This window comes from Culex quinquefasciatus, chromosome 2 (assembly GCF_015732765.1).
Source record: "Culex quinquefasciatus strain JHB chromosome 2, VPISU_Cqui_1.0_pri_paternal, whole genome shotgun sequence".
NCBI lineage: Eukaryota > Metazoa > Arthropoda > Insecta > Diptera > Culicidae > Culex > Culex quinquefasciatus.
Genome location: NC_051862.1, coordinates 165,547,945 through 165,563,960, shown reverse-complemented (window position 1 = coordinate 165,563,960; position 16,016 = coordinate 165,547,945). Strand labels below are relative to the sequence as shown.

The 16,016-nt window shown below is 36.5% G+C and overlaps 2 protein-coding genes across 14 annotated transcripts in view; one reads left to right on the top strand and one right to left on the bottom strand.

The window, feature by feature from the left end:
• LOC6051146 (calcium/calmodulin-dependent 3',5'-cyclic nucleotide phosphodiesterase 1A) overlaps positions 1–16,016 on the top strand; it is a 660,139-nt gene that overhangs the window by 634,985 nt on the left and 9,138 nt on the right. For all 12 annotated transcript variants that reach the window (XM_038257817.1, XM_038257820.1, XM_038257816.1 and 9 more), the window contains one exon: positions 8,071–8,320. In XM_038257817.1, the coding sequence (XP_038113745.1) occupies positions 8,071–8,320 (250 nt within the window). The remainder of the gene's footprint in view (positions 1–8,070; positions 8,321–16,016) is intronic.
• Positions 13,690–16,016, bottom strand: part of LOC6051148 (mesoderm induction early response protein 1) — a 31,815-nt gene continuing 29,488 nt past the window's right edge. For both annotated transcript variants that reach the window (XM_038257824.1, XM_038257823.1), the window contains 2 exons: positions 14,933–15,200; positions 13,690–14,416 (listed from right to left, as the gene is read on the bottom strand). In XM_038257824.1, the coding sequence (XP_038113752.1) occupies positions 14,373–14,416; positions 14,933–15,200 (312 nt within the window). In that variant the 3' untranslated portion in view covers positions 13,690–14,372. The remainder of the gene's footprint in view (positions 14,417–14,932; positions 15,201–16,016) is intronic.

Here is a 16,016-nt window from a genome sequence, read left to right as displayed (position 1 = left end):
TCACGAATCCGAGGTCCGTGTTTTGATATCTCGTGACGGAGGGGCGGTACGACCCCTTCCATTTTTGAACATGCGAAAAAAGAGGTGTTTTTCAATAATTTGCAGCCTGAAACAGTGATGAGATAGAAATTTGGTGTCAACGGGACTTTTATGTAAAATTAGACGCCCGATTTGATGGCGTAATTCCGAAAAAAACGTATTTTTCATTGAAAAAAACACTAAAAACGTTTTAAAATTCTCCCATTTTCTGTTACTCGACTATAAAAAATTTTGGAACATGTCATTTTATGGGAAATTTAATGTACTTTTCGAATCTACATTGACCCAGAAGGGTCATTTTTTCATTTAGAACAAAATTTTTCATTTTAAAATTTTGTGTTTTTTCTAACTTTGCAGGGTTATTTTTTAGAGTGTAACAATGTTCTACAAAGTTGTAGAGCAGACAATTACAAAAAATTTGATATATAGACATAAGGGGTTTGCTTATAAACATCACGAGTTATTGAGATTTTACGAAAAAAAGTTTTGAAAAAGTTGGTCGTCACCGATCATGGCCGTTCATGGTCACCCGCGACAGACACGGACGACGAAACAAAGAGAAACGCAAAAAGTAACTTTTTCAAAACTTTTTTTCGTAAAATCGCGATAACTCGTGATGTTTATAAGCAAACCCCTTATGTCTATATATCAAATTTTTTGTAATTGTCTGCTCTACAACTTTGTAGAACATTGTTACACTCTAAAAAATAACCCTGCAAAGTTAGAAAAAACACGAAATTTTAAAATGAAATTTTTGTCTATATATCAAAATTTTTGTAATTGTCTGCTCTACAACTTTGTAGAACATTGTAACACTCTAAAAAATAACCCTGCGAAGTTAGAAAAAACACGAAATTCTAAAATGAAAAATTTTGTTCTAAATGAAAAAATGACCCTTCTGGGTCAATGTAGATTCGAAAAGTACATTAAATTTCCCATAAAATGACATGTTCCAAAAATTTTTACAGTCGAGTAACAGAAAATGGGAGAATTTTTAAAACGTTTTTAGTGTTTTTTTCGATGAAAAATACGTTTTTTCGGAATTCTGAGTACGCCATCAAATCGGGCGTCTAATTTTACATAAAAGTCCCTTTGACAACAAATTTCTATCTCATCACCGTTTCAGGCTGCAAATTATTGAAAAACACCTCTTTTTTGCATGTTCAAAAATGGAAGGGGTCGTACCGCCCCTCCGTCACGAGATATCAAAAAACGGACCTCGGATTCGTGATCAGGGACAAAAGTTACCCCTTAGGACAAAGTTTCACGCAAATCGAAGAGGGGTCGGGGCAACTGCTGTGTGAGTTGGCGGAGAATTACCCAACTATGATTTCATTGTTTTCCGTATTCCATATAATCAATTTGAAGTTAAAAAATATATTGAGAATCGAGTCAATTAAAAAAAATTAAAAACTCAGGCTGTTGTGATGAATACTAGCTTTGCTATGATTACTATTTATGCTTATTTAAAACATTTACGAGGTATTGGCAAACAGATTTTGGTGAAATGATTTGAAAAAATCACTAAATACCCTATAAAAAAGTAAATCACGTTAACAAACCTGTCTTCAATTCAGAGTCGAGTCAAGTCCTGAAAAATGAAGTCCAAATCCTCAAAGCTACACTTTTCCTCACCAACCCAATGGAAATAAAAGCAGCAAAATTGGACTCCCATACTCATAACACCCTCAAGGAGGAAGGCAAAAACTGCTTTGCTAGTCTGGCTTTTGCAAAAAGAAACACGGTAGGTGGCCAAGCCAAACTGCTGTGTGCCATTTCGGATTCGTCAAGCATGAAATGCAGTGGGGATTTGCTGCAGCACCATCAGCGTGGTGCCTTTGTAGGAATGACACCGTGAAAAGTTATTTATTTTAATAATAATAAGTTTTCAAATAATGAAAAATAATATATATCGCGTAAAATATTCTTGAAATTTTCCAAATAAATTTTATAATCAGGAAGCGGAATATTTATGCCTTCACGAACTACGTGCTACTTGAGTTGCTGCTGCTGTGGCATTCCGGCGGATTTTCCCGCTCCGTTGCGCTTTCCCGCATTTTCTTTTGCAAGGACAATCAGGAGCGATTTATGGTTTGTGCCACTTGTTTTGAAACCAAAGGACGGCTGCAATTGGACCGTCGTCAGGTTTCGGGAAATTTCCGTTTGTTTTGATTTAATTCGAAAAAAACACTTCCCAGAATAAAAACCGCTCAAATTCAAGCGGTGCGAAAAATTCCCCGCAAATAACTTAATCAAAGAGGCTTGACAAATAAACTTGAAAACTCAACGTTCCACGTCGTCGCTCATCCATTTCAGACAAACTCACACAAACACCAGAAACGCCGGAAAACTCAATTTTCTCCTTCGAAGCGGAAATTAATACGCAATTCCGTTGATTGGGACACCAATTGCGAGGTTCGTCGCCGCCGGCGGTTCCCACATTAGGGGTAAACCTGATTAAATGCTCGTCAAGCGGTTCTTTTCTTGTCAGCGAGTGCTTCCAACGGATTGAAGCAGCCGCCGCCGGCGGGTTTTTCCTTCTTCAGTTTATGATGGAAATGGATCAGACGATAATGAAGAGACTGTTGTTTTTTTCTGAAGACTCCCTCTCAGGAAGTGGATTTATGTTTGTCCTGGAGGTTTGGACATGTTTGAGCTTTAAGTTTCTTAAAGTCATTAAATATCAACCTAAAAGTTCAACTTTTTTCTTCTCAGGCCAAATCTTGACGTGATCTGTCAAAAAATGTTTAAAGAACTTTTTTTTATATAATTTGTTTATTTACAAAAAAATACAAACAAAATATATTTCACCGAAAATTGACTAATCCCATTTTCTTCAAGAAAAACTTCCCAAAAAACTTGCTTTAATTTCAAAAGTTTAAACAGAATGAATAATTAAACCGAACTGACGCTTCCAAATTCGCTTCACAGTCTGAAATCAGTTTGACTTTCAAGATGTGGGTGTAACTTTGTCCAACCCACAAAAGAAGAAACTTTTCCTCACATTACAATAATACAGCTCATGTTGGGGAAGTTCACCAAGTCGACCACCCACACACAACTTGACGACAACAACAAGAAAGCAAACTTCACTTTATATCCCCAGTTACGTGAGACTTAAACACAGCAATGCAATCTAATCTACCATCTGTTGAATGTGTGTGTGTATTTGCTAAAACTTTACTCAATTTAGTGTGTCATCTTGGCGGGGGATGTAAACACTTAGTACTATGGACCCCACCATCAACTACCAACCACCCTCGCCCCAGGGCAGGCTCAATTTAGTTGATCGCTCTTTGATGTGAGTTGGTACACTTGGCTCTTTAAGGGGGAGGGGGTTCGGAGTAGGCAAGCGAGGGCATTAATCCGGTTGATGTAGCCATCAATTCCAGGTAATTGCCGTAGGCGAATTTAATTCCGATTGTTGGCACTGCGTGTTGGTTTATGGCACTTGAGCCTCTAGGCTGACGAAGAGAATAATAATGGAAATTATTAAGATTCTGAAATATTGAGCATGGCAATTCAACCACAGGTGAGTGCGCACTAGTAGATCATATCAACATTTTTTTTTAATAAATTGTCAATATTTTAAGCACTCGTTCGTAACCATAGCATTAAAAAATATTTTTTAGAAGCTTTAATTTTCAAAAAATGAAAAAAAAACATATCTAGAATTTTTGCGAAAATGGCGTTCGAATGGTGAACGCCCGAAATGTCAAAATCACGCAGTGGTACCAACTGTAGTATCCCTCGGTACTATAAAATAGTACCAACTTGCAGAAGTGTAATCTGAAGTAGGTAGTCGAAATTGTAGTGCTAGATTATAGCAAAGAGCTCAGTCGAACAACCCAAATGAAGAGTCGCTCTCTTTTGTCGTCGTCCGTCGTCGAGTCAAGACGTCCATTGTAAACTTATACCTAGATTTAATAAAGTTTTAACCTAATACTAAACGCGTGTTTAATTAGTCGTATCGGACACTTCACCAACATTGCGAAAAAAGTGTGCCACATTTTTTTTCTCATGTTGGTGCTACTGCGAAATTTTGACAGTTCGGACGTTCACCAATCGAAAGCCATCTTCGCTTAAGAACCTGAATAATATGTTTATTTTTCATTTTGTTGGTGTTGAAAATTGAATTTATAGTTTACGAAATCTAATTCTGCACAATTCTATCTTTAAGATGATATGTAAATGGTAGCCTGAAATGCTTTGATCAAAAAAATGGTCTAAAATTATTGTTTTCAGCCACAAAGCAAACATGAAAAATTAACAATCAACATTTAATCAACAATTAATTTGCATTCACAGCTTCGTTCTCAAAATCAATAGCATTTTAAGTAAACATTACCAAACAATATGTCATTTTCGAAATTTATAGATATTTTAACAAGGATAAATAAATAAAATACAGAAAATTTCCTGCAACTTTCTATTTGAAACTTTCTCAATTGGACAACTGGTTGCTGATATGTAGAATCTTAAGATTTTAATATTGTGGAAAATGACGATGTTTCGAAAACATAAATTCAATTTTCTATGTCAAAAAATAAAATCTTTGTGAAATTTTCTGATCATTTCACTGATATATCATTACAAAATGTTTACAGAAAATAGCAGAAAATTTCCTTTAAGTTTGTTTTTTTTTTGTATTTTACTATCGTTGCCGAGATAACCTGATTTTAAAGATAAGGCTTAGGTGACACTGAAAAATTCCTATTTTTTACGATACTCGCACGACTTTTAAAGGCCAAAATTCAGCAACCCACTTATAATCAACAATTTCTTAAAAAGCAACGAGCACTGAAAAATAAAATTTTGCACCGAGTTCCAAACAACATTTTTGGCAAATCTGGAAACGTTTGAGAAAAGTAAGGATTTTTTATAATTATAATTTTAATGTTTCACTAATTTTTCCAACCGTAAAAAATTAAGAAAATTTTCTGTAACTTTCGCAAAGAAAGCATGGTGCTATTATGATTATGTCAAAAGATACAGCGTGCTCGAAACTGACCTAGATCCCGAGCAAAAAAACGTTTAGACCAATTTTGCTGACGTTGCATCTTTTGACATCAGGAGCAAGATTGCACCATACTATCTTGGGGACATTTTAGAGCATCTTCTAAATTTTACGGAACAGCTCGCCTCTTAATGTATTTCACTGCGCTGTTCACGTACAACTGAATATGTCAAAGTGAAAGTACAAATCTAACAAGATTTATAAAATGCTTACTGAAGACTTAACAGATTTAAAGCAACATTTGTCAAGTTAATCAAGCTACATCATGAATTCTTCAGGCGTACTTAAAGTGTAAAGGTGAAAGCTTGATTAAAACTTCTAAACAAAAATTCTTTATGATATCTTGAAGAATTCTTTAAAATATGATTAAGTTTATGGAATGGTAAAACCTGTTGGATTTGGTGAAAGATGTAACAAAACTTTATTGCAGTTGATAAAACTATTATAAAAATGCTTAAGAATCAAAGGCATTTGTCTTGCTACTTGGGAGTCCATACTCGATTATCTAAAGTTCGATTAACCGAAGGTTTGTATGGAACTTCGGAAAATTGAATCATGAACAAAAAATATATTATTCCATAATTGTTATTTTCTTATTTTTAACGTCAAATTCAAATTGCGTGACCCCATATTAGTCAAATTTGAATGCTTGGTTGCCTTAAAAACTACAAAATACCAGACTGATGGCAAAATAGGGTATACATGCCATTACTGAGGAAATAAAAAAAATAATTTAATTCTTTTTGTTTTTTATATTGTTTGTCGAGTTTATTTTTTGTAATATTTTTTATAGAAAAAAATATTTACAGACCACCAAAAAAGGTTCTTAATATATCATCACTGCCATTTTAGCCGATATCTTGGATTTAAAAATTCTAAATCACTCTAAGTAGTTCATAGGTCATACTTAAGCACAACAGTCAAAAATAAGAAAACGAAGAAAAATAACATTTCGTGATTCGATTAGGCCGATGCAAATATTTAAAAAAGTTTTTGTCCCTCGGCCCTGGCCGAGGTCAAGGGGGGGGCAAAACAATAAAAAAATATAAAAATTTAAATAACAAGCCATAGTCTACACATTTAAATGAAAAATGTGTTTTAAAATGCATTTTACACTTGTTCAGTTGTTTTTCAATCATTAGTTTTCAAAAAATCTAAGATCTGACAAAAACAAAAATTGTATCGAAAAAAAAGATTTTGCATCGAAAATTTTCAAAAAATCTTAAGATTTTTTAATAAACCCAAACATGCTAAAAATGATTTAAAACGCAGAAGAATGTATTTTAATTTGATTTCAGCTGGTTGCACTTGAATTTTCATTGAAATTTTGAAGTTTACTGTAAAAATATTTTTTTTGCCCCCTGATTTTTCGGGCCAATTTTGAAGGGGGGGGTGACAAAAACTTTTAAAAATATTTGTACCAGCCTTATCCGAAGTGAAATTTTTCCGAGGCCTTCGGATAATCGAGTCTGGACTGTATTGTGTTGGTTTGAAAATTCATTTCAAAAACTCGAAAACTCAACGAAAACTCGATATTTTCAGCACTTGTCATATTTTCCAACTTTGCAGAGGATAAATGTACAACTACTATAAACTACTATTCCTCGACTATTTCAGCATCAATTTGGGCCTTGAAAAGTTCAACTTTTTAGCACTTGTATTGAAAAGAAATATTCATCCAAATAAAAAATATTACATAGAAAAGTCGATTTGGGGAAACGGCAGAGAATACTCTATTATACGAAACCCGACACGACCCTAACCACATCAAAAAAAATTAACGAAAAAAAACCGGCTCGTTATTTAATTCTATCAAAGTAGCCACAAAGAATGTCTGTGTAATGTTTACGTTTAATTATTCGAAAGCCACTGTTGCGTTTCAAAACGAAATCGGGAAATCACGTCAAATTTCAAAATGTCCAATAAGGAACTGAAAAGACCCCACGAAAGCGATGACAGTGAAGAGGAGACGATTGGATACAATTTCGAACAGAGCTTTTATGCGACTTTCTATGGAAGGTATAACAAATTTAAATTATAGTTTTCGTCGAAAAAGTGTCAAAAAAATACATTTATAAAATCAAATTGAAATGCATGCAAAACAGGTAAATTGAATGTTTTATGAAAACCCACAAAATTCTACGTCAAAACTGGTGGATCAGCAAGTCGTCCTGCGAGTGCCATTTACATGTTTACAGGTTCCAACGCTAAGTAGTGTCCTCCACACCGACGGCGGTGTACACTTCCTATGTAAACATTTATGTGTATGTGTGTCTGAGAGAGAGCAAACGTAGACTTGGGACTAGAATAATAAAAAAAGTGAAAAAAGTAAAGCTTAATATCACTCACTGCTGCTTTTAGTGCTTAGTTTTCAACTCGAATAGATTGCACTTTGACACGCTAGGCAAACACAAAACCTCACTTCCCTTACTTATTTTTTGTCGTTAGAACTTAGTTGCTTTCACAAAACTGCTTTTAGTTTGATAACACTCAATTGTAATTTTTTTTTTCTGTTTCATAATCTGCTTTGGTTTTAAAAACTTGCTAACAATGCTACCAGCATAACTCGGAATCGCTTACCCTAAAAAAATCTAATCCTTTATCCCTTGTCTTGAATGGTCTTATCTGGGCAGCTTTTGTTCGTCCGCTGCCAAACCCTTTGTAAAAGTTAGAGCTCCCTTTCGGCAATGAAATAGACACAACTCGGTGCACATCCACCCAGTGATAAGCGATTGACCGTCCGCTAGTTTGGAATGCCAAGTTATAATAACAATTTTCATTATTACATTGAACCACTCGCTCGAACAATAATCCCTTTTTTTCGATCTCCACTTCCACAAAAGTTTTTAACTTATCTCAATCTCTTGTCCCGATTAAAACTAGTTTAAATCCCAAAATTTGCATCCCCACTCCCCTCTGTCCTTGCAAATGCCCCAAAACGTTGTACTAATTCAAAATTGTTATTCTCTCTTTCTCTCTCAAAACCAACCTCCCCCACCCCGCAAACATTCTAGACGCTTGGCCGACGAAGACGATGAGCTGTCCGAGGTGCAGCCGGATGCGGTCCCGCCGGAGGTGCGCGAGTGGTTGGCGTCCACGTTCACCCGCCAGCTGGCCACCACCCGGAAGCGATCCGACGAGAAGCCCAAGTTCCGGTCGGTGGCGCACGCCATCCGGGCCGGCATCTTCGTCGATCGGATCTACCGGCGCATCTCGAGCACCGCCCTGATGCAGTTCCCGCCCGAGGTCGTCAAGGTGCTGAAGGTGAGTGGAACAGATATTTTTGAAAATGTTACTCAAGATTGGTCTTTCCAATCCTTTTGGTCTACTGTATGTTAAAGCTAGAAAATTCGGACAAAATGTGGATTTAAAAATTTAACAGCATTATCATTTTTTTTTAAATTAAATATGTCTTTATTGAACTTTCTTATAATAATTACATTTCATTTACATTCTAAGTGGTATGGCTACATGCTCTTCATCTTTGTTATATTTTTCGTTTTCTTATTAACTGTTCACATTCATTTATTTACTTCAAATTGTTTTACATTTTTGCATTGAATCGAATACATTTAGGTAAAAAAAGAAAAAAAAAACACTTTAACAACTAATCCTAACTTAAAACTAAAAAAGTAAATTCATTGAAATATTCAAAATCATTAGAACGAGTAAACTACGAACTGTATTTTAAGATAAATCCTCCAAGCGTTCTTACTTGTTCCGCACGAGTTTTGCAACCACGCAGTGTTGTTGTCATCTCGATGAAAATGTTCAGGAGTTCTTGTGGTGAAAACAGGTCACTACTGCCTTCATCCGTTGATGCTGGTTGGTTTTCCTTCGGTTGCTGACTGAAACCAGGAGGTGTTGTATTCTCTGCAAATTTTTGCCGCTGATTCAACGGCAATGGCTGCAGATTTGGAACCACTCGAACGGATCCCGCTCCTGGTGACGCCAAAGCAGGAAAATCCTCGTCCGTGAAAGTTGGTGGTGTTTTGCGACGATTTGGTTGGTGCCTCGTCGTCGCTTGCTGCCGAATTTTCACAAACTCAGCACGTTTTGGGCAGCTTCGATTCTTGGTAGAATGGTCGCCGCCGCAATTGAAGCATTTCGCTTCGATGTTCTCATTGATTGTTTCGCAAGCTTGAGTTTTGTGCTCACCTCCGCAGGTTGCACAATGACTCTTGATGAAACAGTTCCTTCCACCATGTCCAAACTGCAAGCAGTTCGAACACTGTGTCACGTCACGGTGCACTGGACGATAACGTTCCCAAGTCACGATGATGTTGAAAATTGCCCGAACTGCCTTCAGCTCAGACGGCGTTGTCGATCCTTTCTCGAAATGAACCAGGTAAAGTTGATCACGATACTTGATGTCCTTGTTGTGTCTCGTCATCTTGAAGACTTCGATCACGTTTAACTTAAGAGTTTTGAGCTCTTCTTTCAACACATTCACATCCATGTCGTACAGGCCTCGGAGGACCTGTTTCATGGGGCGTTTACCTGGATCGTCATGGCTGTAGTATTCAATCTTTGTGTTGTTCAGGAAATCCCGAACGTAGTTGTAATCCTTTCTTGTAGGTAGCAGAATTTTGAGTCCATCAGCACACAAGCGAATGGAAGCTCGTAAAGCACCAGATTTGATAAGCCCGGTCAGCCACTTTCGCACCGAATCCGATGACGATGTTTTCACAAAAATGGGTGGCAACTTTTCCCGTCGTTCAAATTCTTCCTTCTCGCTCACGTCCACAGGGAGGGTAGCGAACTGGTTTCCAGACGAATTTTGAGCGTCCTTGCTCAAACTGCCTGGCTTTGCAGGTAACGATTCGGCATTCTTTAGCTTCTTCAAATCTGCCGATCCTGCTGGTGAGGACCGCCTCCTTTTCTTGCCGTGAGGCATTTTTGCACTTTTTAAGCACTTTTTTGGTTTGTAAGGGACGCACGTCTGACTCGCTTCTCTGCTGATCGCAGACTAACAGCATTAACATATTTTTAATTTGATAGTAACAACGCCCAAAGATTTCTAAATCGGCTTGGAGTGATTAAAATGGGTATATTTCCCCTATTAACTTTTCTCTTTCTTCCCCTATTAACTGTTGCAAAATTTTAAAGGAAACCCAAAAAAATATTGCTTAGAAATCGATTTATAAATCGCATTAAAAATCACTGTAGGAAGCATCCATAAACCACGTGGACACTTTTTTGTAATCTCAGGTTTAAAAATAGGCCATTTTGTATCTTTCAACTTTGTGGTATGTTAAGAAGAGATTTTCTGTTCGATTTGGTTTCTTGGGCAAATTTTTTATTTATAATTAGGACTTTTCAGAATTAAAACATTCTTGAAAAAATTAAAAAAAAAAAAACATTCTTGAAGAAATTGAAAAAAAATTCCAAAATAAAAATAATTCAAATTTCAAAATTTTGAGTCTTCGATTTTGAGAAAAATTTGAAATATTTTCAAACAATATTTCAAAAATCATTTTCAGATGCAAAAAAAATTTTCGATCAAATATGATTACACAATTTAAGATAAAGTGCACCGTTTTCAAGTACAGTACTTGTTTGGTAACTAGCCGTTGTTTAACTGACTGCATTTTAACTGGGCGCTCGATAATTGGGCTGTAGCCCAGGGTTGCCAAGTTGCCAGATAAACCTGGGAATGCCAGATTTTTCAAGTGACAGTCAAAATAAAGATTCACCCTTCTCTGTGCCAGATGATGACAAATTTTGCCAGATTTTTTACATTATGCCCGTTTTGAACAACTTTTGGATTGAAATGAACGAATATAATTGAAAATCTTAAAATATAGAATATGTTTTTCTTGAAGGAAAAGTAAGTTCAGCATTTTTGAGGCCATAAATCAGTTTAATCATCCGAATTCTACAAACTTTTGAATTAAATAATAACCTACAACCAGTTCACCATTCAGAAATGTTAGATTTTCGACTGCTAGATTTTCATTCGATACTTTGCCAGATTTTTCAAATTTTTACCTGGAAACCCTGCTGTAACCCACTTAAAAAGCAGACAAACGTCAAAAAACAAAAACAATCCGAAATGATCGAGGGGCCAGTGCACAATGGTTCAGATCCCAAAATTAAGTGGAAAATGGATTTTCTGAAAAATTGTGGAGTTTTGAAACTTTGGTGTCTTCAGAAAAGTTGTTGCAAATGAAAAGGGGCAACTTTTGGTTTGGTGGAAAATTAGGGTGGTTCACGATTAGGGTGATTTTGAAAATCTAACCTTTTATTTTTTGGGATTTTTGGAATTTTTTTCGTCTTCTAGAAAATTGTTGGACTTGCCAATTTGAGCAACTTTGTCGAAGACACAAAAATTGTATCTCGTAATCTACGCCTTCTACTTCCAAATTTATAGAAAGCATCTGAGTAAACCTTCAAAATCAGTTTTTTGAACGTGGCAATTCAGGGTTATGTTTTAAAGAAAAGTGATATTCGGGGCACTTTTAGAGCTCTGGCAAACTAACATTTTTAATTTTGAACATGTCAAATTGAACTTAAGGGTCAAAAGTTACAGCAATTTTAAGGTAAAAGAGATGCAAATTTAAAACCTATGTCTCGAAAAGGCGCAAGCCAAATTTTAAGCACCAGGTTGCATTTGAAAGAGGAGATTCAGCACTGCAAACGCTCAAAAAATTCTTAGGGGTGTTTTTCTTTAAACTCGAGATATCTTCATTTGAAAATGTCTAATTTTCAAGGGAAAACTACATGGGACCACCCTAACAAAATTCGAAAATTGTCCAAATATTCATGTAATTTTGCCCGCTGAATCTGAATCTGCCCTCAGAATTGAGGTAAATTATAAACAAATCGAACTTTTCAGAAATTTCAAGAACGGTAAAAAATCTTTCACCGAATTATGAATGTTTGAATCAATACTGATTTTTCAAAAAATCAAAAAGTTGGTCGCCATAAATTTTCTACTTCATTTTTTGAAAATTTAATTTGCAATCAAAAAGTAGTGAAATTTTGATAAAATGCACCGTTTTCAAGTTAAATCCATTTTTAGGTAGCTTTTTTGAAAATTGTCGCAGTTATTCATTTTTTTTAATTTGTGCTTATATTTGCCCACTTTTGAAAACAATGAGAAAATTCTCTATATTTTGCTTTTCCGAACTTTGTTAATATTAATACGATCCTTAGTTGCTGAGATAATACCATGCACAGATTTAAAAACAGGAAAATATATGGGAGCGTTCTTTTATTACGTAACGCAGTAGGGGGGGAGGGGGGGTCGGAGGCCGTGTTACGCTCCATACAAAATTTTTAAAATTTGTATGGAAATTTTGTTACGAGGGGGAGGGGGTCTAAAAGTCCGATTTTTCGCGTTACGTAATAAAAGAACGCTCCCTATGTTTTCAAAGTCTCACTCAAACAACTCAATAAACCAATTTTTCAGTTTTTGCTTTTTGGGTGTTTTTTAATACCCCTGACTCAAGGCGGTTTCAAAACCACCCAAAAGGCAAAAACTGGAAATTTGGTTTGTTGGACCTTTTCAAAAAAAAACTCCAGATATGAAACATTCGTAAAATTTTCGATCTTTCGAAAACTATATATATATTTTTTTTAATCAAGACTAACATTTTAAAAGAGCCGAGCATTCAATATTATTGAAATGCAAGTCTTGATTTAAAAAATATGGGTTTCGAGAAGATCGGAAAATTTCACGAATGTTTCCAAAGAAGTTTTAGCCGAATTAAAAAATACAAAAAAAAATCGGATGACAGAAATCTCAGAGAATTGCTCACAAGCAAAACTAGAAGATGAGTTAACGATTTTTTTTTTCGATGATTTTTTGTGAAAATAGCTTAAGATGTTAAAAAGACGCTCACGAAAAATGCAGGAACTCTTCTAAATAATACAAAAAATATTTACTAAAACTGTTTCTGAGTGCTCAAAATCTTCATAAACTGAACGCCGTAATTCGTTATCCAGACAAATTTACATAAAAGTCTCCATGTTGACCAACCCTTGTAATGTGACAACGGTTTTAAAAATAAAAAAATGTTGAAAAACAGAGTTTTGGGAATTTTTTGTGGGTTTTGCCCATTTCTTTTTCTTTTTTTTTCGTCCAATTTTCCATAAGGTTGATTATTTGGTAGCAATTAAACTCGTTTTTACAGTGATGTAAGCTCATTCACTATCCAAGTTGCCATTTTCTCGAAAAATAAATTTTTCAAAAAAAAATCATGACTCCCTTACATTTCAACCGATTTTAGCTGTCTTGGGGTGGCCCGTCGAAAACTTCAGATTTTATTTTCAAAATATCATATCTCAGAATACTGCCGGCCTTTCGTCCCATTTAAACGCAAGTAATGAAAGACCGTAAGAGCAATGTCGTACCGCCCCTTTTAAACGTTGCTCCCGAATCACGTCTTTCATATAGAAGTGGCCAAAAACCACCAAGAAATGCTCAAACAAACAATTATATTTTTAAAATCACTGTATATGAGTTGTGCCAACCTGTATTCCTGAACCTCCAAAAGGTTAACTCCAAAAAAACGTACTTACCAGAAATTGACGGAGTCGCATGGTAGTTCACCCCACCTTTCAAGGAGCAGCTTGATGGTTATCATTTTTCCGCATGGAATTTCGGATACCAATAAAAACGCTCAACCTTAATTTTCAATTGTATGATTTCCTATATATTTTGTGATTCACAGAGGCTTAGTGTGTTTGTTACATCCGCAGATAATTTTGACAATGGTTTAAATGCATTTGTTTTCAGTTTTATATTTTTTACATCCACAATCAGTTTTACAATTTTAATTTTTGTGCAATTTCCGCTTCACTGAGAGTTTGAAATTTTTGAGACCAAAGTTAGTTTGAATTTCTCACTTTTCTTCTTCACTTTTCATTCTGCTGCCGCTTACCCTGAAATGGTACACGATTTGCTTCGTGTTCTAATCAACAAATTGTTTAGTTTGTTCCTTTCTTTCCTGCTGCTGCGAAATAAAAAGCGCTCACAACTTAATACAGCTAAATCGGTGTCTCGTCACTGCACTTTTTAGCTTCTTTTTCCGCCGTGAAAAAAAAAACAGTCTAAAGAAAACAACAATGTCCTGCGTGTGTTCACTTGCGAGTACGAGGCACAAAAAGCAACTGAAGGTGTCTGTGTGTATGTGTGAGAGTAGTGTGTTCAACAACAAACTGGGCAACCAGAAGTGGGGGCACCTCTTCCTCCCTGCATCTATCGGTGCGCTTGCGGAAGCTCAGATCCAGTCGCGTCCCCGAGACCTCGACGGCTACTGCTGCTGCGACCAACCCTGGCCAGGCCAGGGCGAATCACGGGCTGGGCTAGTCACAGTGCCGAAGATGAGCGCTTTGAAGATCCCGTCGAGTGCTCTGAGCGATTGGCGAGATTTTTGCGTTTTTTTGTGGGGGAAATTTTTTGTTGCATTTTTGGAAGAAAGAATTTTGATTTTTTAAATGGACGGAATTGTTGGCAAGAAAGCAGAAATAAACAAAATTAACAGACAAAGCTTAAACACAGAGAGCATACATACACACACACAGATATGGTAGTTGTTTTGGATGAAGCGGGGCGTTCTCGCGGAGCTGTGAGGGTTAAGTTTACAGGTTTTTAGGGGAAAATGTACAAGAGTGAGACCCCCCTCTTCTCCGATTGTGCGGTGTGACCTCGTTCAGGCAATGATGATGGATCGACTTTCATGTTGGCTATGGCTTGCACAGGTCGTCCCTTCCTTTCCCAAAATGTGTGAATGACATAAAGATGATAGATTTGGTTCACCATTCCACGACATCACAAGCAGCAGCAGTAGCATCATGATGAAAAGCGCAACAACATGCAGGACGAACGAACGTTTATTGCGCGCTAGTAGCTACCACCGTCGTACTCACCTTTCGAGTCCATCAGGCGGGCCCGTTTCGCCTCGGAGCCGCCACCCCCCGCGTACAGACTGTTGAAGCCCGGCGACGAGCTGCGGTCGCCGAAGCCGGTGCTGTTTTCCTGCTCCTCCAGGAACCGGTCCATGTGGTCCGTCAGTCCCGGATGGAGGTTGTACTTTTTCTTCTCGAGCCGGGCCTTGCTCGCGAACAGGTCGTGCCGTTCCGTCTTCTTCCACAGGTAGTAGAACTGCACGAGCTCGCCGACCGAGCGCGTGCGGACCTGTTGAGGAGGCAGGTTTAAAATATTTATTTCAAAATGATCCTTTAATATTAAAAAAAATAAATTTTGTTTTGAACAGTGAAGAGATCATTCAAACAAATAATAAGAAAAAACTTAAAGAAACATAAATTTCTTTCCATTGCCATGCCTTCCGAGCTGCGATGATAGGGAAAGGGTTGTAATCCTCAACACAAACAAAAGCGCGTACAAGACAAAGGCAAAGGAGAGCCGTCAATTCGAACGCCAATTTGTGATTTTCAAGGTTGAACTAAACAAACGCTGTCCGACGACGTACCTTGCGATCGGCGGCGATATAGAATTTTTTTGGCTATGATTTTTGCATAATTTTAGATATCTTAATGATCAAAGTGCGACAAATTGCGTGTTTTTGATATTGCATATTTGTTTGTATCATTGAAAGTTTTCGCCATTTAAAATTAAATTCAGTGTTTGGGAAACGCTAGAATGGCAAACATTCCCGATTAAAAATATTACCGATCAGGCGGTAATAACATGAATATCTAATGTTGTCATTGACATTGTCGGATTAGCTGTAAAAATATGCCGAAAACAGAAAATAAAAAGCTTTGATACTGCGATAACAAATCAATAACATAAATGTTATTTATTAGCAATTCTCCTGAATTCCTCTAATCAACTTTTTATTGTATTTTTTTATTTGTATGAAACTTTGTCCTTTGATTCCTTGTGTCCAAATAAGCCATCATTTGTTTTTTTTTTCATACAAGGGATTTTTCGATTGATTTGGTGTCTTCGGCAAAATTGTAGGTTATGATTAGAGCTATTCAGAAAAAC